Source organism: Urocitellus parryii, chromosome 6, assembly GCF_045843805.1.
Source record: "Urocitellus parryii isolate mUroPar1 chromosome 6, mUroPar1.hap1, whole genome shotgun sequence".
Classification (NCBI taxonomy): Eukaryota; Metazoa; Chordata; class Mammalia; order Rodentia; family Sciuridae; genus Urocitellus; species Urocitellus parryii.
Window position 1 is genome coordinate 103,862,636 of NC_135536.1, and position 22,181 is coordinate 103,884,816.

General features: G+C 33.3%; 1 protein-coding gene across 1 annotated transcript in view; it reads right to left on the reverse strand.

Moving 5' to 3' along the window:
* The window catches only part of Adam10 (ADAM metallopeptidase domain 10), a 148,972-nt gene that overhangs the window by 16,787 nt on the left and 110,004 nt on the right, over positions 1 to 22,181 (reverse strand). The window contains exons 9-14 of the mRNA XM_026384834.2: positions 11,915 to 12,078; positions 8,668 to 8,851; positions 6,222 to 6,372; positions 5,260 to 5,443; positions 4,351 to 4,459; positions 3,444 to 3,664 (exon numbers count right to left, since the gene is read on the reverse strand). Of these exons, the coding sequence (XP_026240619.1) occupies positions 3,444 to 3,664; positions 4,351 to 4,459; positions 5,260 to 5,443; positions 6,222 to 6,372; positions 8,668 to 8,851; positions 11,915 to 12,078 (1,013 nt within the window). The remainder of the gene's footprint in view (positions 1 to 3,443; positions 3,665 to 4,350; positions 4,460 to 5,259; positions 5,444 to 6,221; positions 6,373 to 8,667; positions 8,852 to 11,914; positions 12,079 to 22,181) is intronic.

The following is a 22,181-nucleotide window of genomic DNA, read 5'->3' on the forward strand; positions in this document are numbered from 1 at the left end:
TTCCCTCAAGCAAATGTTCCTGGCCTTCCTCCAAATTTTTCTAGGTAGCTACATATCTCAGAAGTCCAAAGTTTGAGATTATTTCAGTGGCAATAACAGCAGCTTTTTAAAATTTATAGTTTCTAGGGAAATGAAACATGGCAATGCATAGAAAGTAGCAAGAAAAATTAAATAAACAATGATGCATTTGAGAGCATAGTAACCATGGCCACCTTTGATAAAGTTTTTTTGTTTGTTTAAGGCTCCTTTTAAAAGGAAGTATCTGAGTGAGTAAAATTACATGTTTTTATCTTTTACACACTACAAAGTGTTATGGGGGAGGTAGTACATCAACAAGACTACTAAATGCAAATATGTATATTATTTCAAAAGAAAGGATCACAATTTGTCTACTTATTAGTCTGAATAAAAGCAGAATTATCATTTTCTCAGTAAATATTTGATAAACACTAATTGTGTGCCAGGCTCTCATCTGTCACAGATACAGAGGTGTTAAGGAAAACTTAAAAGAAAAAGAGAAGGCATTCAAAAGTTTAAAAAATGACCTGGAAGTTAACAAGTATGAGAAAATAAGAAGCAGCAGACAGACGGTATTCAATATAGTTATTTCTATAAAGCTAATGATAAGTAAAAGATCAAAATTTACTGGTCTAATTTATCATGCACTAATTAGAATAGTATTTAATTTAATAATCTAAATAAAGAAAGAACCTATAAAGTAATAAATAAATAAACTGGTCATCAGCTCAAAAAAAATGTGTGGGGAGAGTGACGGAGAGCTTCTTTTCTATCTTTCAGGAGATACTATAATCTGAACTTTCACCAAAGGTTCTTCTGCTGTCCTTCAAACCCTCCATTCCCAACCACCAGCAATACACCAAGCAGAAGGTAAGTGGAAGAAATTGAAAAAGAATTATTAATGCCCTCAAATCCCACTTAAAGATAAGGAGATAATGATTCTGAATCTCAATAGATTTACTGCAGAATATTCTCAAATTTCTCAAGACCTAGATGACTGACTTCTTGATAATCTACAGGATGTTTATCATTATCTCCTAGTCAGTCTCACAGTAGACACTCAACAATACACGGAATGCAGTTTTGAAAAATTTAAATGTAGTTATAAACAACTCCTCCTCAGGAAAGAAAGTATCAGTTACATGGCATGCCAAGAAGTACTGAACAATATATTAAGGTTCTTCCCACTCTATGCTTCATGGAGAAAAAAGTTGTCATAGAGTACCACAGAAAGGAGATAAAAGGCCACCAGGCATCCTAACAGCCTACACTATTCACTACAAACACCCTGCCCTGATATGATGAAAGGTCAAAACATGAGCTTAACCAGGTCAAGCAAAAAGATAATAAAATTCCAGTTCTTTTTGATTATGTGCACTTGACCTAGTAATATCCACAAATGCATCAGCAGCCTAAGGTTACTCCTCATGCATTATGGGCCATGCTATTTGAAAGAGTGGCACTTAGCAATATAAAATTAAATCATGTGCTATTCCAAACTCATTTAAGACAAACCTGTATAAACCTAGAAGTGTTTATTAATCAGTTCCAGAACATGAGAAAATGTTTCATTAAATCCACCAATTTAAAATAAGAAAAAAGGTTTTTAAATGGTTAAAAGATCCTATCTATTACATTTTTAAAAAGTGGGAACAAATGAGTTTTTAAATTCTAAATAATTCAATGAATCAAAATTAGAGATAATGGAGAGAAGTAAAAAACTATTGGCTTAAGCCAGGTGCAATGGTGTATGCTTGTAGTCCCAGTAGCTCAGGAGGTTGAAGCAGGAGAATCTCTTGAGCCCAGGAATGTGAGACATCCCTGGGTAACATAGTAAGAGATCCCCATCTCAAAGAGAGGAGGGGGAAAATACAGATGATATGAGTTTAAATTGTACCTAGATAATTTAAAATATCTAGCATAACATATACTCAGTAGAATGTAATTTTGAGATTCCAATTAATAAATTTCTTTTTCTGTGTACACTGTCCTCTAAAGAAGACAAATATACTAAATTTCAAGTTACTAGAGATAATCAGAAAGGAGAAAAATATCACTGGATCTGAGCTGAAAAAAAAAATGGAAGAAAAAGCTAATAAAATTAAGTTGCTTGAAGTCATAGCATTGATAAATGCCAGAAAGATGATCTGAATCCTTATGTGATTCCCAAAGCCTGTGTTCCAATGATCTATGGTGCCAGGAGGAACCTCTGGCTTAACAGATATTTATGGAACATCTATTATGCAACAAGCACAAGAATACAAAAATAAGTAATATTATGTTTTAAGGAGACTTCAAGTAACTGTCCAATTATTTGATTTGAAACTTGGCCCCCTAAATTCAGTTTAAATGACACTCCCAATACACAGCCATTACATTTCTAAAAGTCACATATTCTAACATACAAGGTATTATTTTCTTATGGGTAATAAGTACCCTTTTAATGTTGAAAGTAATTATAATTTTTTTATTGTAGAACATTATTATAAGAGTAACAAAAGGGACTAACATTCCACACAGACTTTTATGCTTTTAAGGCATCCTTAGTCTTATGCATTCTTATGCATTCTCAAAAGTGTGTGCATGTGAGCATACGCACGCGCGTGCACACACACACACACAATTTAAAAAGTAATCTGAGAAAGGGAGACATAAGTTCTAAGTCCAAATTCATTCAGGCACAGTACATTCTCAAATACAGAGAAAGTTTCCTACAGAAATTTTAATCACTTAGAATGTATGAACATTTAAGTGAGTTGATCTAGTCATTCTCAGCAATCTTTTAAGAAAATTCCAAGTAATTCAATATTGCACAATTTGGGGATGTGTGGGCTTAAAAATTAAATGTAGTTCAGTGGAGTAATGCTGGATGAACATCCATAATCATTAATAGATCTGCAAAAGGCTGTGTATCTGATCTTATACTGTTCAATATTTCCTATCATGGACCACATAAAGACACAGAAACTATACTGAAACTTCAGAAAACCACCAATTTCTTTCTCATCTCTCCTGTTTAGCAAATCGGAACCCACAGCTGGCTATCTATCATACTGAGACAAGGGAGAAGTATAAAAAGCAAGCAGGGCTTTCCAAAACAACTTGAAGGAAAGTCCCATGAAAATGCTCTAATCACATGGACCACAAGAGGAAGTAACACATTCCAGAGATAGGGAACACAGTAAAACTGAATAATTCTCATCATTTACTAACCAATCTATGAATGAAACACAGGTGAAGATTTTGATCACTTTGAAAGAAATAATAACCAAGAATATTCAAACTTCAAAACCCTTCAGATAAAGCAAATCCTGTATAAATAGGAAAGAAGTGATTTTCCATAACACTGCCGACCTCTGACCAAGTAAAATTAAGATCAAACCATTTTAAGTTAAGATTTCTCTATAGATAAAAATTATACTTACCACAATCCACTCAGCAATGTTTTCATAAAGCTCTGGACTAAAAATTGCTTTTTTAAGCCTAGCTAGAGGACCATCAGCATCTACTAATCTGCACCGCATGAAAACATCACAGTAGCCTCTAAAATCATTGCAAGGGGATCCAGGTTGCAGAGTGATGGTTCGACCATTGAACTGCTTGCTCCACTGTATAGACCCTGTGCTGGCACAAGTTGATGGATCCACTGGAAAAGAAGTGCCAAATATAAGTTAAAGAATAATTTCTTAACGGACCAGTTAAGGAAAAGGGAAAGAAGAAACAGCCTAAAATCATTACCATGACACAATAAATAGACCTTTCTAGTTCGGCTGAGTAATGTCATTAATAATTCACCTTAATGTTTCAATATAAACAAACAACCAGCAAGTCTTATGTCTATAATGAATTTAAAACTTTCTAACCATATTTGTATAAATTACTGCCATAATGCTAGCCATGTTTTGTCTAGTGTATTATTAAAATAGTACATTTTAGGCAAGATGGGTGCAGTGATGCACACCTGTGATCCTAGCAACTTGGGAGTCTGAGGCAGGAGAATCACAAGTTCAAGACCATCCTCAGCAATTTAGTCAGATCTTCAGAACTTAGCAAGACCATCTCAAAAACCAAAAAGTGCTGGGGATGGAGCTCAAGGTGTAAAGGTGCCCCTGGGTTCAGTTCCTAGCACCAAATAAATGAATAAGAAAATAAGTATAAAAACACTGTAGGGATTCTAATGCTAGAGACACAATGCTATGTTATATTTAAAATCTTCTCAAAAGAATAGAGTTAGCTAGGAACTATTATGTCAAAGTTTAGCACTTAATATTTAGGACAAAATAATGGTTTTAAAGCAGATTTTATACTCTTATTAGATCTTAAAAGCCTTACTTTTCTTCATACAGCAGACATGACATAATTCCTTATCATCTTTGCCATCAGAACTGGCACAAGTACATTCCTCCAAGCCATATTTCTCACAGATAGAACCTGCACATTGCTGGAACAAAAGACAAATTATTTAAACCCTTTATATAGTCAAATGTGCCTATAGTAACAGGCAAGTATAAGCTTCTATGTCAAAATAATTAAGTGCAAATATAACTGAAAAACAAACATAGATCTAGGAATGTGGCTCAGTAGTACAGCAATTACCTAGAATGTACAAAACCCTAGGTTCAATCCCCAGCATCCCTGAACCCCAGCCATGGGGACTCACATAGATGGGTATCAGAACTGAATAATACAAACACATTTGAAAAAGAGTAAATCCAAGTAAGATAATAACTCTTCTAAAGTGATGTCAACAACAACAAAACCCCAACTAAACAAATGCAGAGAAAGATTAGATGAGCATTAATTTTATGTTGGTTATTATGACTCCTCTATATGCAGAGAAAAATGAAATTTTCTAAGTGTAGAGGAATAAGATATTTAGCCATGAAAGCTTTAAAGACTCACATTTAAGGAAAATGACCAGAAAAGTTCTTTTATTTAGGCTGTTAAAATATTAATTTATAAAACTTAAAAGCAGCATAGACAGTCACATGCCTAGCTGTACTATACATTTCTCCAGGGAATACCAAACACATGTCATTGGAAAGATAAAAGACAAATCAGTAGTTAATTGGATGCCAGTAGGCACCCATCCCACATAATACATTCATAACTTCATCTGGGAAGAGATGCGGATGTTACTGAGAGTCCAAGATTAATTACTTTACATAGCTTTAAGTGTCAACAAATACTCTGAAAAAGTAGTCTCTATAAATACAAAAACATATAAAATCAAATGCTTACCCCATTAATACACACTTGTGTATGCCTATTACAGTCTGTGAAGTTTGGTTTAGGATCAGATGCTGGGCAGAGAGCTGTGCCACCATTACATATCCCTTCTTTCGCACAGTCTGAATCATCACGACACTTCTCAGACTTTGACTTAAATGTACACTGTGCTGTACAACAGGGACCTTGACTTGGACTAGATTAAAAAGTGAATTAAAACAGTGAATCACTAGGTATTTTCTGTATACTCAGAAATGCTTCTGATTTTTAAATCATTAATTTCATCATTTAAATGGTAAAAGTGTTACTGCTACTAGTATTTAAATATTAATAAAACTTGGAAGCTACTGTATTTGAACATTTTAATAAGTGAGGAAAAGTAATTAAGCATCTGCTTTTTAGCCCAAATATGCTATATTCAGTATTCTTACTCTATTTTCCTTTTGTAAAATATTATAATAGAAAATGGATTTAATATTAAGGAAGTTACCAGTGTTTTAATAGTTATATTATACATTAATCAATTTATCAACTTTTCCATTTTTATGCTAAAATCAAACTAAAATACATATACCAGTCATTTAAAAAATATTATACAAACTATATTCTATTGCATATAATCTGTTACTACTGAAGTAATCTGATAAGGCACTAAAGTACTCCATACTAACTAATATTTGAAGTTAAAATTCTAAAAATATGGAAGATAGTCACATTTTTAATGTTAGCAATTAAATAATATGTATTTTATTAAGGAATTATAATTATTTGTTCTTTTTTAACAACCACCACAAAAATTATAAGTAATTCAAACTGCCAACTGGATATTAAATGCCATTCCAGAAAAAGTAAAATGCAACAACAAAGACAAAGTTTCAAAATTATAAGCATCTCTTAATCTGAGTTTTAATCTATCAAAACTGCTTTTAGGTAACTTTACAGGAACATTAACATTACTAGAATTAGTAAGGTACCTGCAGTGTTTTCCAGGTTTTAGTTTGCATTTTTTCCCCTCTGGCTGGTTTGCATCAAAGCAACACTCATCTTTACACTGATCACTATAGCCACAATCGCATTCTTCACCTTGCTCTACCATTCCATTTCCACATATAGGTTGGCCAGATTCTGAGGAAAATAAAAGAAAAGGTAAGCAGTGTTTGCAAACATTAAATTTACTTAAAAGTCACAAACTTACTAGAGCTTTGTAACAAAGGGAGAAAGGAAAACTTTGGTGAATAAGTAAAGAAAAATAAACGAGGAATCCGGAAATCAGGAAACCTAGTTTTAACAATTTAAGAAGCAATGTAACCTCAAGCAAGCAAGTCCCTTCCCTTTTGGCAGCCTCTGTTTCTTAATCTGCATAGTGAAAGGGTTTGAGTTAATGGCCCTTCTAAGGCCCCTTAACCTGCTATTTAGTTTAGGCCACATTGTGTTTTATTGAATAATGACTACTATTTTTAATGTTAGCAACTAAATACCATACCAATGCAAATTAAGATAGTGCTTCATCAACCAGGAAAAAAAAAAAAAGAAAAAAATCATTTTCTTACAGAAAATTTCAAACACATATAAAAGTAGTAAAATAAAAAGCACAATGAACGCTCATGAATGCTGTACTTGTCTCAGTTATTTCCAACATTTTTTTTTCTGTAGTATTTTAAAACAACCCCACCTAACATAGCATGGTTCCTATAAATACTTCAGGAAGTACTTTTAAAAGATAAGGATAAAGGATAAGAAGATTTTTCTTTTTTAAACCTAATCATAATAACATTACCACATCTAAGAAAATTAACAGGATGTTTAATAGCACCTAATAGCCAATACACATTCAATTTCCCTCAACTCTCTCTTTACAACTCATAAAAAAAAAAAAGGTACCCTCATACACTGCTGGTGGAACTGCAAATCGGTACAGCCAATATGGAAAGCAGTATGGAGATTTCTTGGAAAATTGGGAATGGAACCACCATTTGACCCAGCTATCCCTCTCCTCGGTCTATACCCAAAGGACTTAAAAACAGCATATTACAGGGACATAGCCACATCAATGTTTATAGCAGTACAATTTGCAATAGCTAAACTGTGGAACCAACCTAGATGCCCTTCAATAGATGAATGGATAAAAAAAAATGTGGCATATATACACAATGGAATATTACACAGCAATAAAAGAGAATAAAATCGTGGCATTTGCAGGTAAATGGATGGAGTTAGAGAAGATAATGCTAAATGTAGTTAGCCAATTCCTAAAAACCAAATACCAAATATTTTCTTTGATATAAGGAGGCTGATTCAGGCTGGGGAGCGCACTGGCATGAGTGCAGCCCAGGATCGATCCTCAGTACCACATACAAACAAAGATGTTGTGTCCGCCAAAAACTAAAAAAAATAAATATTAAAAAAAATTCTCTCTCTCTTTAAAAAAGGAGATAGTGGGATAGGGAGAGGGAGCACGGGAGGAATAGAAGAACTCTTGATAGAACAGAGGGATTGGAAGGTAAGGGAGGGGGTATGTGGTTATTAATGATGGAGGAATGTGATGGTCATTATTATCCAAAGTATAGGTATGAAGACACGAATTGGTATGAATATACTATGTATACAACCAGAGATATGAAAAATTGTGCTCTATACATGTAATAAGAATTGTAATGCATTCCACTGTCATATATAAATTTAAATAAAGAAAAAAAATCATACTGTTAAAATTAGTCTTCCACAAAGGGGTACAAACTATTATGATTCCACTTATATGAAATATTAAGAGGCAAAACCAATCTATGGTGAAATAAGTCTGCTTGTATTTGCCTTTGGGAATGTGCTGAGGACAGGGATTGATTAGGACAGGGAATAAAAGAGCTTTCTTAGGTGACAGAAATGTTTTATATCTTTTTTTTTTTTTTTGAGCGAGCGAGCGAGCGAGCGAGCGAGCGAGAGAGAGAGAGAGAGAGTTTTTAATATTCATTTTTTAGTTTCGGTGGACACATCTTTACCCTATTTGTATGTGGTGCTGAGGATAGAACTCAGCCCCCTGCCATGCCAGGAGAGCGTGCCACTGCTTGAGTTACATCCCCGGCCCCATGTTTTATACCTTGATGGTTGCTTAGTTATATAGATAAATGCATTTGCCAATTTTATCAAATGCTGCACTTAAGATTTGTGTGTTTCACTTGTATTTAAAAAAAAACTACAAACAATATTGAACTAATGATAGACAGGCTTAAGTGTTTGTAGTCAAGTACTCTGAAATCTTCAAACTATTTTAAATTGCCAAAAAAGTATGAGATGCAGGATAACTAATAAGGAATGAATAATAGCTACATGATAACACAAATACAACCAAGCGCTCACTGTAATTTTTTCATTTTCTGAATGTTTGAAAATGTTCATAATAAAATGTTAGGAAAATATACATACCAACAAAACAGTTGTTTCTCTTCTTCTCAAGAACTTGGCTTATATTTCTAATGCTACAGAGTGAGAATTTATTGTTGTTAAGTTTGTCCCCAGATGTTGCTCTTGCATACATGATGTAATTGCCATTTTCTTTTTGTCCTAAATTCTTAGATTCTCCTGGTGTGCATTCTGTTCCAGAATCATGCTGTCAAACAGAATATAGAGTTATATAAACAGGAAGTAAAATAAGGTTTTCAGGTCATCTGATTAAATGTAATTTTCTGATCAGAGAAAAAAATGGAAGCCGAGGACTCTCCTTTAGGAAGGATCTTACAATTGTTCAAAACTAAGCAGAAAAATAATTTGCTCTATTAGGGGTCATTGTCTTTCTTAAAAGAGAAGGAATCTCAGAAGGCTAGCCACAATAACTGATAGGAACTAGAATTGAGGACAAACTGTCATAAAATCCTATAAAAAATAAACTCATCTACTTTTAAAACTAGTAACAGTACTAATAAACTACTATAAAATTGGTATATTTTAAAATATATGGTAAAATAATATGCTATGACTAGTTCAGAGAGAAGTGGGGGAAGAGAGAGAAAGGGAAAGGAAACAAAAGAGACTAGCATGGAACTAAGTATATAGAGAATAGGAATCAAAGACAGCTAACTCATTAAACAGTACCTAAGAAAGATGAGTAAAAATGCTAAAGATAAAAACACAATGATCCATTTTACAATGAAATTAGGAAAACTCAAGACATAAAGTCAAAATACTGCTTTGCAGAATAAACAGGAAACAGAAATATGTGTATGTGTGTGTGTTTCCTAGGATTGGTAAATTCTGTCAAAGTATCAGTTATACACAAAAGCACCAAAGCACAACTCCCTGAATTTTCTCAAAGTAAACACAGTTATGTGACCAGAACTGAGACTAAGCAAAAAAACACTACCAGATCCCAGCAGCCCCTACCCTCCTGGGGATATGCATTAAAACAAGAAAACCTCACAATGCTCCTTAAATAATTTAGAACATATGAGAAAAGGCAAAAAAAAAAAAAAATATTAGTACTAGAATCACAGTTCGATTTAATTAAAATCTTCTTCTGAATACCAACAACTCCATTCTCTAAAAAGAAACAGACCACTCAAGGGAGCCCATTTAAGTTACTTTCATTTTTGGCTCCCAGTCTGAGATCAGAATAAAAAATATGACCTCTACTTTCATCTTTATCTTTCCTGATATCTCCTGCTTTTCTCCTGAACCAATATTCAGCATTTAACAACTCTTTACTATTCTCCAATATTATCTTGGTTAAAGTTTTCATTCTGTAGAATTCAACTTGGTTTCTGTAAGGTATCGCACTAGCACTATTCTCACCATTAGAATTTTAGAAAGAGAAAAACTCCAATACTGTATAATTCTTAATGTCACTGCAATCTATAGTAAAATCAACAATATACACAAAAGACTAGGGTGTGATTAATCATGGTAAAATCATTAACAATCTGGTATAAGAGGAAAAGACACCAAGGGAGGAAAAGAATGAGAACCAATTTATCCATTAAACAATTAACAATACATAATATAATGTTAATGTACTAAAAACAACTCACTGGCAGCTAGGCAAGGGAAAGATTAGATGAGAAGTGAAAAGGGAATGGTCTAGATTCCCTATTCCAGGTGTGGTCCTCAAACTAGCAGCAGCAGCATTACCTGGCAATGTGTTAGAAATACAGAAACTCAGGTCCCACCAAAGACATACTGAAATAAATCTGTATTTTGAGATCCTCAGATAATTTATATACACATCAAAATCTGAGTGTTCCTGAACTAGAGGACAAAAAAGGAGTTGAAAAGGTACTGCAATTCCCTCATAAGGCCTGGAACCAAGGAGGCTAGTGGAGAAGAAAGGACATTCATGTATCTGTACTTGAAAATGCAAATTAACCATAAATTTCTTTGCTCATCAAGTACTCTTTTGATAATAATCTCTCAATTTCTGACTGGGATTAAAAAGAGAAAAACAAGTTAGTAAAATAGCACTTACATATTATAATCTTAAATTAGAGAATTGCATTTTGGTCTACAAATATAATATTTACTTATTTATTCATTTATTTTGATATTGGAGATTCAACCCAGGGCCTCATGCACACTAAGCATATGCTTTACCATTGAGCTACCCACTGCCGGTCTCAACAAATTATTTTTTATATAATAAAAATTTCCATTTTTACAAGTGATAAGGCATAAGGAAAACAAATTTACATATAATTTTCAAGTGAAATTTTCCCAAACATTTAATAAGCTCTACCAAAATCACAAAATATAATACTTTCAGTATTTCTATTCCTTTGTTGTAATGATCTTTAGATCACTTAAAATTCAGTATAATGAGAAAGTAAGTAGTAGATGATACCAAAGATTGCTGTTAATTTTGCTAAAAGGACAATCAATTATGGTTGTATAAGGAAATCTCTTTTTTTCAGAAACTTACAATAAAATACATGAGGATAGATAAATTTGCTTTAAACATTCTTAATAAAGAATATAGAAAGTAGATATGGTGAAATCTTGAGAATTGCTGACTCTTAACTCAGGGGTTGGCAAACTATAGCTCACAGACTGTTCCTGTATGGCTTATACTAACAAAGAATATGTAGCAGAGGCCAAATGTTACCCTCACTGCCTAAAAATATTTACTAGCAGGGCCTTTACAGAAAAGGTTTACAGATCTGTATTCTGGATGATGGTCATATGAGTTTGTGCTTTTTCTTGGGGTGGGGGTTCTATGTGGGTTAGAAATTTATCATAATAAAAAGATCTTAAGATAACAATCTTTTTCCACAGCAAAGACAGGCAAATCCAAGTAAATCCCAATAATGCTTTAATAAAAACAAAGCAGAAAGCCACTACACAATTTGTTAAAGATTCTGAACACACTTTAAACAATAAAAAGGGATTTCTCATTCAAAAAGATATTTAGAGTGAATTATGTTCTAAACTCTGTTCTAGGGCTAAGAGATATGGACAGATATTATTCTGTCTGAATAAATAAGACAAAATTCTAGTACTGCTATGCTTACATTTCTTGTTTTAATCACAAATATTCTATCTTCCTCCCTTTCAGTATGATCAAGTATCTTACTGCATATAAAAACTAAACATTCAGATGTATATTTGTTTTTACTTCAAATAAGCAAACAAAAATACTCAAAAGGCTAATAGCTTTTTAAAAATCTAATAATGAGGCAATACTTACTGGGGATCCAAAGTTATGTCCAACTTCATGAGCAAAAGTAATATGAGAGACTTTGGGAGGTACATGGGACCCATAGTTTTGAACAGTAATAATTCCAGTGTTTAAGGATTTCTTCTTACCATCTGAATACAGCTTACTTTTTTCACATATTCCTCCAGAGCTTCCTAATTCAGAACATCACCACCAAAAACAAAAACAAAATTAAATCAGTTATCTATTCCATTTCTTCCCCAAAAGAGCTAATATTAAACAGCTATATAAACCTAAAATACAATTGGTATCCAAATGTATCAAACACTCAAAAGTTCTTTTAGTCTAAGATTAAAAACTATTTCAAATAAGGTTTTAATAGCACCCATAAACAAATTCCCAGGATTGTGTACATAACTCTTTTTTTCATCTAAATAAAAACTGCTTTACTTCTTTTAACAACATTAACATTTTTAAATAAAAATGTATTGTTTATTGATTAATCCGTGTATTTTTTAAAAACACTGAAAGGCTAACTGGAAACTGTTGTGTAAGCCTTCACATACTATATTGTCATTAGTTGTTATATTTTGACAGATTGTAAAGTTTTGAAAACTGGGGTCCAAGTCATGTTCACCTATATATTTCTAACATCTACTACAGTGCGTGTTACTTAAATGATGTTCAAATGTGTGTTGAATTTAATTTTTAAAAGAAGTGTTCCTACTTGGTCCCACAAAGCCATAGGCACCTGCTCCACTACAAAACCCCGTTCTCGGTATTCTCCAGAGTATCAGATATATGCACAGATGCACAAGGTGATTAGGGACCGTCACATTACATTGCACTGACTTGCTATGATGTCCAAACCAATGGTATACATAATCCTTATACAATGTTTTTTAGCATCAGAAATCCTCAAATTTTTGTTCTCATTAATTCAGCAAAAACAATATTTATATTTCCTTTAAATCTGAATATGTAAGTATTTACACTGAGTCAAAACCTAATACCTTTTCATCTTTATAAAGCAAATTTACAGGGCTGGGGTTATGGTTTAGCGGTGGAGCACTCGCTTAGGTTCAATCCTCAGCACCGCATAAAAATAAATAAATAAAATAAAGGTATTGTGTTCGAATAAAAAAATAAACGGAGGAGGAGGAGGAGGGGGGAGGAGGGGGGAGGAGGAGGGAGGAGGAGGGAGGAGGAGGGAAGAAGAAGAAGAAGAAGAAGAAGAAGAAGAAGAAGAAGAAGAAGAAGAAGAAGAAGAAGAAGAAGAAAGAAGAAGAAAGAAGAAGAAAGAAGAAGAAAGAAGAAGAAAGAAGAAAGAAGAAAGAAGAAAGAAGAAAGAAGAAAGAAGAAAGAAGAAGAAGAAGAAGAAGAAGAAGAAGAATGTATAGCCTGGCATGATGCCAAATGCCTATAATCCCAGAGATTCTGCTGGCTGAGGCGGGGCAAGTTCAAGGCCAGCCCCAGCAAATTAGACCCTGTCTCAAAAAATAAAAAAGGGTGGGGAAGCAGTTCTGTGGTAACGTATCCCAAAGTTCAATACCCAGTTTTTAAAAAATTAATTTAAGGTAAATGAAAGTTGAACAAAACATTCTCCAGTAGATTCTGAGAAAATCACTTTACCAATAATAGCAATGGCTGGGCACAAGGGGACATGCCTGTAATTCCAGCTACTCATAAGGATTCCAAATTCAAAGCCAACCTGGGCAATTTAGTGAGATCCTATCTCAAAATAAAAAGGACTGGGGTATGAAGAGCTCAGTGGTAGAGTGTTCCTGGGCTCAATCCCTAGTACCTCCCTAAAAATTAATATTGTACCTTAGTATGTGACTCACTGTCCTGAGATGGAACATATATTCTATTTGTGAAAAAGAAAGAAAAGAGGAGAGAGAGGAGAGAGAAGAAAGAAGAGAGAGAGAGAGAGAGAGAGAGAGAGAGAGAGAGGGAGGAAGAAAGAAGGAGAGAAAGCCTAGTGTGGGAAGAAATAGAAATGAAAACATTAATAACTGATTAATCAGGGATTCACTGAATTTTGAATTTTCAGTTTTTAAAATTTTTAAAAAATGAATTATGATTTTTCAATTCTTCCTGATAACACTTTCAAATTTTAAGAGAAAAATCATACTTCTATTGTATTAATTCAATTTGTAATTCATCTGTTCACTAATAATACCTTAGAATTTAATATCAAATTGTTTTCACATCTAAACACAGTTAAAAAATATGAAATAAGGAAAATCAGAAACTGGTTGATCAATCCATGACTTCATACTCAATACACTGTGAAGACTAACTTTCTTTTAATTAACTTTATTTAGTAAAGAGTTTTAGAAAGAGGTTCTTTAGTTTACATTCACATTTTTTCAGGCTAAGGATACTCCTCAATAGTAGAGTACTTGCATAGCATGCTCAGGGTCCTGGATTTGATCTCTAGCACCATATCAATCCATCAAACAATCAACAAATGGTTTCCTTATTTGATTTTTTAAAAAAACTCCAATGGACTAGATACTCAGATAACTCATCAACTTACTTAAAATTAACTTTCCACATACAAAGTCATTACCATTTTGCTAAACCACTTTAAAAGTCTAATATAAATTTGGATTACTAATACTATGATTTAGAAAGATAAAATGATAACTGTGCTTCACAGAAAAGTAAACTAAAAAAGACTGAGCCATATAAAGGTTGAGAAGGCTTTATGATGTTCCAAATTTACTATGTTATGTTTTTTTGTACAGAAAACTTAATAAAGAGAAATTCCAAATGACTTATGAATATTTAGCTTATTTTCTTAAGTTATTCCTTTTCTATTTCTGGAGATAAGTCCTAAGAACTAAATCATTCAAGGAACTCAGAATTATTCAATAGTACTCCATATGTAAAATTTATAATCCATGTGTTATAGTTTAAAAATAAATAGTAAATTACTATCCTGCCTTAGTGAAGAATTGTCATTATGCAAATTTGTCCAATATAGTACTGTCAAACTTGAACGAAGCACAGAAGACTCCATGCTGCAAATCTTCATGGTTCAAAAAAGAAAATAAATAGGCACATTTTAAAAATTCTGATAATAAATACTTTCCTGAATTTTTAAGGTCTAGATAATTTAAGGGAAGATAATATATAAATTTGAGTGTATTCTTCTGAAATATAGTCTTTGTAATTTATATCTTGTTTATTTCTTAAATGAGTGCTTTTTATCTTAATGATTATTCCTTAAATCAAAGTCTAATATTTACTAAAACTAATAACATGTTGGATTAAATCAAATTATACAGGCAAAAATAAAATGTGTATCTAATTTTCTAAGTAATAGTTTAGATTTTTAAAAGTACTGCAACTAGTTTTGGTATGCCAGAACCTTAGTGATGAGATACCATATACATCCACAGCTAAACCATGACTCAAAACTCAATAACTGCTTTATATTATAAAAAAATTTATTCCAGAAACATCATAAACATAAAAATTGTAAATTAAAATGAGAAGAGGAAAATATTTTAAATTTAATCCAAAGTATTCAATACTAACTTGCTCATTCAGTTACCTGAAAACATTAAAATGAACAATACAAGAGCAGAATACACCTTAAGAAGCCAAAGAAATGGTCCCTTAAGAGCTGTGTTAGAAAGGGTCAGCAATGAAATAGAAAAAAGGGGCTATCTATTTAAATAACTTTTTTTTTAAAGGAACCATTAGTCTCTAAATGAAATAAGAGGTTACCTACTAAACACATTATTGTTCTTATTAAGACATTAAAATCTTTCCAGTTTCATATGTAGGCACTGCATAATTTTAAGTGGGAACCTACAAGTCAGCCCAGTCCACTGACTATTTTTATTTATTATGGAGTTGAATAGGAAATACTGTTTTCTTGATTAGAGAAACCTACAGGAAATTCAAGATGGCAGATCAGAGGAAGGCTGCATTTTCAGTTACTCCATGACTCTAGATTCAAACAGTGGGAATACTGCTTCTCATTTAGGTGGGTGAAAGAGGGAATACACTAAAATTCAATATTAGACAGAGTGTCTTAGAGATTCATAAATTTGGGTGCATTGAATAAAGAACAAGAAAGAGTACACTGGAGCCAAGCTGGTTGCTGAAGCATCAATAGCAATCGTTCACCACAGAGAGGAGGGATAACACAGAGAAGCACAAAAGCCTGATTTGGGATGGAAAAACTTATGGATCAGAAAAGCAACCTGAACTTAACTTATTCACATGATGCAGAATGACTGGTGTTTATAAGTGCTATATATTTCTCAACTGGCAAGCAGAGATCAAGTGGAAGCCATCTTAAGAAGGCCATGCTGTAGCTTGCTGCTAAAGGAGCTGGGAGATCAGAGCAAACATTGCCATACTGTCTGGACAAGCATCTAACATGTAGCCTAGGGTGTACCTAGCAGAATGCCAGTGAAACAGATAGAGAGAAGACTGTACCCAGGGGATTCAAGTCAAAAAACAAAGGGGAGTGCAACTCACTTTCCATTGAGTCTGGCAGCTCATGTGACCAGCTGAAGAGGGTGGAGAAATCAAAGAGGCAAGTGTGAATACTCTCAGGGACTAAGCCTGGGAAGACTGTGTTACTGGGCACCAGAGAGGGTGGAGGACTGGTTCCCCTGACCAGTGAATAATGAGATCCAGACTCCTAGAAGATTAGATCTGCCTGGCCCTAGAGGTGTGTTGATCTATTCTTTCCAAAGCAAATACCACTGAACAAGGTTCCTAGGCCTGATTAGACCTAAGTCCCAGATGCCAGAACTCCCTTCATAGGATTCTGCAGCAACTCTACCCTGGGAGTACATAGATCTCATCTGTGCAGACAACACTCCAATCAATAGTACTTCCCATTCCATCCTACTTTATATAGTGAAGAGGGAAGCTGAGAACTATTTCTACCAAATTTAGTTTTAGATCACCATAGCAGGCATCATGGTGAGTAACACAAAGAGAGGAAGGGATTAACAACCCCAGCCCTTGCTCTCTGGGTTTCAATATATAGTCTAAGAAGAAACAGAAAGGAGAACAGTTGGGCATAGCACTTACCATCCATTTGTATCAACTATTTTAACCACCTCAGAAGAGATAATTCTTTCATTTTTCATTAAAAATCTTGTGTGTGTGTGTGTGTGTTCTTGCTATGCTGATTGGTTTGTGCATTATGTACACATTTCTTTCTTTCTTTCTTTCTTTTTAGCATTTTTAAACAATTGTTATTTCTCCTTACTTTTTCTTTTGAGGGTTAGGATTTTTGACTTGTTTATTTTGGTTTTGCTTTCTCTTTATTTCTCGTTTCTTACCTTTCTTATCCTACTAACAGCCAAGTTCAATTATTCTCTTTCCCATTATTTTTTTTCTATTTTTCTCTCCTTCTTTTTTAATACATTTTTTAGTTTTAGATAGAAACAATACCTTTATTTTTTTACTTTTATGTGTGCTGAGGATCAAACCCAGTGCCTTCTACATACAAGGTGAGCACTCTACCACTGAGCTACAATCCCAGCCCTCTCCTGCTTCTTTATAAACATCATTTGCTACATCTCTCCTGCATTATCTCCATTTGAAAATTCGAAACTTTCATCTACCTTTCTATCACATTCTCTTTTATCTTGATGGTATTTTTAATAATCTTTCAGAAATGTTTGGTTTATATAACTCCTGCCACCGCCATTCATGTTGTTGCAGTTATTAATACTATGAATGACGTAGTTGACACCCATCTTTAATGCTAGAACTAGTTCACAGTTATTTATTGTCTTTGCTGGTGGTAACTGCTGATTCCACTATTCCTGTTTTCATTGTAATCAGTGTTCTAGATGTCATATTAGCCACCAGGTATTTACTTCAATGCTGCATACTGTTTCATTTGGTTGGTTCTATTTCTTTCCCCTTTTTCTGTAAATTGCTGACAATATACAGAGATACTACTAGTTCAAAGTGTAGAGATGTTACTGCTGAACTAAATTGATTCAAAAGAAAGCACACCCTGCTCCACAGGAAAATTAACAATACTCACAGTTCAGCCATATTTTAATATAAAGAATAGAGGAGACAAAAAAAAAAAAAAAACTAATGACATGGCCCCAAGTAGAAACAGCTAGGTGTGGCCCTCGGGTCCCACTCATGGACATCCATACCTACAGCAAAAACAAAATTAACACAAAGGCAGAGGGTACCACACCTACAAGGGGTCTCAATCTAGATCACTCTAAGGACACACTTGGAAGAGAAGGTCGTGCCCTAAAAAGGCCACACAAAAGATTAGAAGAGAAAGTCATCCTAACAAATATAGAAAACACAGAAATACAAGAAATAAGAAAAAATAAGGTAACATGGTGCCTCTAACTTTCATAATTCCCCAGCAACTAACCCCTAAAATACTGAAGTGGACAAAATATCAGATAAATAATTCAAAAGAATGATTATAAAAATGATCAATGAAATTCCAAGAGAATACAGAAAACTACCGAATGCACTGAAGAAGTCAGTATAGGATATTAATGAAAAATTTAATATGGAGATGGAATAATTTAAAAAGAACAAAATAAAAATCTTGGAAATAAATGATACAATAAATCAAATAAAATGTTCAGCTGAGAGTCTCTCTAATATAGTAGACCATGCTAAAGACAGAATCTCAGAGCTGGAAGACAAAGTAACTGGCCTTGAACACTTACACAGTATTAAAGAAAAGAAAACAAGTAATCATGAACAGAATATGCAAGAACTCTGGGACAACATTAAGAGACCAATTTGAGAATCACTGGAATTGAAGAGGGTTGTGAAATGTAGGATAATGGAATGAGTGGATAACCTCTTCAGGGAAATAAGAACAGAAAGTTTTCCAAACCTTGAGAATGAGATGGATATCCAGATATAGGCTGCATAGAGAACTTCAAATAGACCAGATCAAAAAAGAACCTCTCCATGACACATTAAAATTAAAATGCCTAACATATAGAACAAGTATAGATTTTTTAAAGTGTCAAGGAAAAATATCATCACATGTGGAAGCAAGTCGATCAAAATTATTTCCAATTTCTTAGCACAAACTCTAAAAGCCAGGAGGGTTTAGAATGTGTTCTAAGTCCTGAAAGAAAATAACTATTAACCAAGACTGCTATATGCAGCAAGCTATCCTTAAGAATCAAAGAAGAAATAAAAACCTCTCAAGATAAGCAAAAACTAAAAAAAAATTCATGATTATTAAGCCAGCACTACAAAAAACTCTGAAAGAAATACTCCACACAGAAGAAATCAAAAACAAAATAAATGCCTAAGCTCATACAAAAAAAGTAAGATCTCATTTGAAGAGCAGCTAAGTAAATGAGAAAAAGGACCAAGTTAAATATTACAAATAAATCAAAATGGCAAGAATTAATAACACAAAATAGAAATGTTCTCAACACTCTAATTAAAAGACAGGCTGGCAGAAGTGATTAAAAAACAAGACCCAACTAGATGTTATTTTCAAGAGACTCGCTTTATACGCAAAGGCTGTAAGTGAAAAGATGGAAATTGATATACCATACAAATAGAACCCCAAAACAAGCAGGAGTACTACTCTGAATATCTGATACAGTAGATTTCAAACCAAAATTAATCTGAAGAGACAAAAATGATCAATTCACACTGGTAAAGGGAACAATCCAAGAAGATATAACAATAGTAAACATTTATGCCACAACTGTGGGTGCATTCAATCACAGAAATCAGACACTACTCAAAGACTCATATAGACCCCAGCACAATAATACTAGATAATTTCAATACAACTCCCTCACCGATGATAAGTTATCCAAATCAAATTGACTCAACAGACATGTATAGAATACTTCATCCAACAAAAAGTGAATACACTTTCTTCTCAGAAGCTCATGGAACCTTCTCCAAAATAGAACATATTTTAGGCCACAAAGCAACTCTTAGCAAATACAAAAAGAGGGGGGGGGATAAAAATTCCTTATCTTTTCAAATCATAATAGAATAAAATTAGAAATCAACGCCAAAAACCATAGAGATTATATAAAACCATGGACATTAAACAATGCACTACTGAATGATCAATGGGTGATAGAAGAAATCATGAGAAGTTTTTGAATTCTTTGAATCAAATGAGAATAGTGATACAACCTACCAGAATCTCTAGGATACTGTGAAGGTGGGTCTAAGAAGAAAGTTTATAAATATGAATGTCTACACAAGAAAATTGAAAGATCCCAAATAAAAAACCTAATGATGCATCTCAAAGCCCTTGAAAAACAAGAACAAGGGCTGGGGATGTGGCTCAAGCAGTAGCGCGCTCGCCTGGCATGCGTGCGGCCCGGGTTCGATCCTCAGCACCACATACCAACAAAGATGTTGTGTCCGCCGAGAACTAAAAAATAAATATGAAAAATTCTCTCTCTCTCTCTCTCTCTCTCTCTCTCTCTCTCTCTCTCTCTCTCTCCTCTCTCACTCTCTCTTAAAAAAAAAAAAAGAAAAACAAGAACAAATCAATCCTAAAAGCAGTAGAAGGAAATAAATAAAATCAGAGACAAAATCAACAAAATTGAGAATAAGTAAAGAATATAAAACAGGCTAGGGTTGTAGCTCAATAGTAGAGTACTTGCCTAGAATGTATGAGGCATTGGGTTCAATTCTTAGCACCACATAAAAATAAATACATAAATTAAAGGTATTGTGTCCATATATATTTGTATAAAAAATATACAAAACAGTGAATGAAACAGTTCTTCTTTGCCAAGATAAACAAAATTGATAAACCCTTAGCCAAACTAATTAAAAGAAAAAGAGAGAAAATCCCAATTAATAAAATTAGAGATGAAAAGGAAAAATCACCACAGACATCACAGAAATCCAGTGGATCATTAGGGACAATTTGGAAAACTTATACTAAAAAAAAAAAAAAAAAAAAAAAAAATTGAAATCTCAGAAGAAATGGTTACATTTCTTCAAAATTAAATCAAGAGGACATAGAAAACTCAGATGAACTAGCAATGAGATAAAAGCAGTAATAAAAAGCTTTCCAATAAAGAAAATCCCAGGAACAGATGGATTTTCAGCTGAATTCTTTAAAGAAGAAGTAACAAGTTACCTCAAATTAGTCCATGCCATCGAAAGGTGTTCCACCAAATTCATTCTATGAAGTCAGTATCACCCCGATACCAGAGCCAAATAAAAACACATCAACAAAAGAAATCTAAAGACCAATATCCCTGATGAACTTAGATGCAAAAATCCTTAGTAAAATATTAGCAAATTGTATTCAATAACATATTAAGAAGATTGCACATCATGACCAAGCGGGTTTTATTCCAAGGTTGCACCATGGTTTAACTTATGGATAAATCAACAAATATAATTTAACACAGAAACAGAATTAAGCACAAAAATTACTTACTCATTGCTACAGAAAAAGTCTAAAAAAATTCAACAACCATTGATAATTAAATAACACTAAAAAAATAAGGGGTAGAAGGACTTAATTTCAACATCTTAAAGACAATATATGACAAACCCTAAGCCAACATCACAGCAAATGGGAAAAAAAAAATAAAAGCATTTCCTTTAAAATCTGGAACAAGACAAGGACGTCCATTCTCACCACTCCTATTCAAGATAATACTAGAAATTCTAGCCAGAGCAATTAAGCAAGAGAAGGAAATAAATGGGATAAAAACAGAAAAGGAAGAAGTCAAATTATCACTGTTTGCAGACAATATGATCTCGTATTAAAACTCCACCAGAAGATAATAATAAACCAATTCAGCAAAGTAGCAGGTTACAAAATCAACATTCAAAAATCAATAACTTTCCTATACATAAATAATTAATCTGCTGAGAAATAAATCAGGAAAACAATCCCATTCACAATGGGCTTAAAAAAAAAAACTGAGGAATCAATCTAACCAAGGAAATAAAAACCTCTACAATAAAAACTATGTAGTACTAAAGAGATAAACTGAAAGACACAAGAAGATGGAAAGACTTCCCAGGTACCCAGATAGGCAGAATTAATATTGTTAAAATGGCCATACTGCAAAGAGCAATATACAGATTAAGTGCAATCCCCATCAAAACACCAATGACATTCTTCATAGAACTAGAAAAAAAAAAAAAGTCTTACAATTCATTTGGAAGAAAAGAAGACCCAGAACAAAGTAATTCAAAAAAGCAATACCTGATTTCAAATTATACTACGAAACTATGATTTAAAACAAACACCACACTCACACTTAGTACTGTCATAAAAACATACACATAGATAGAACAA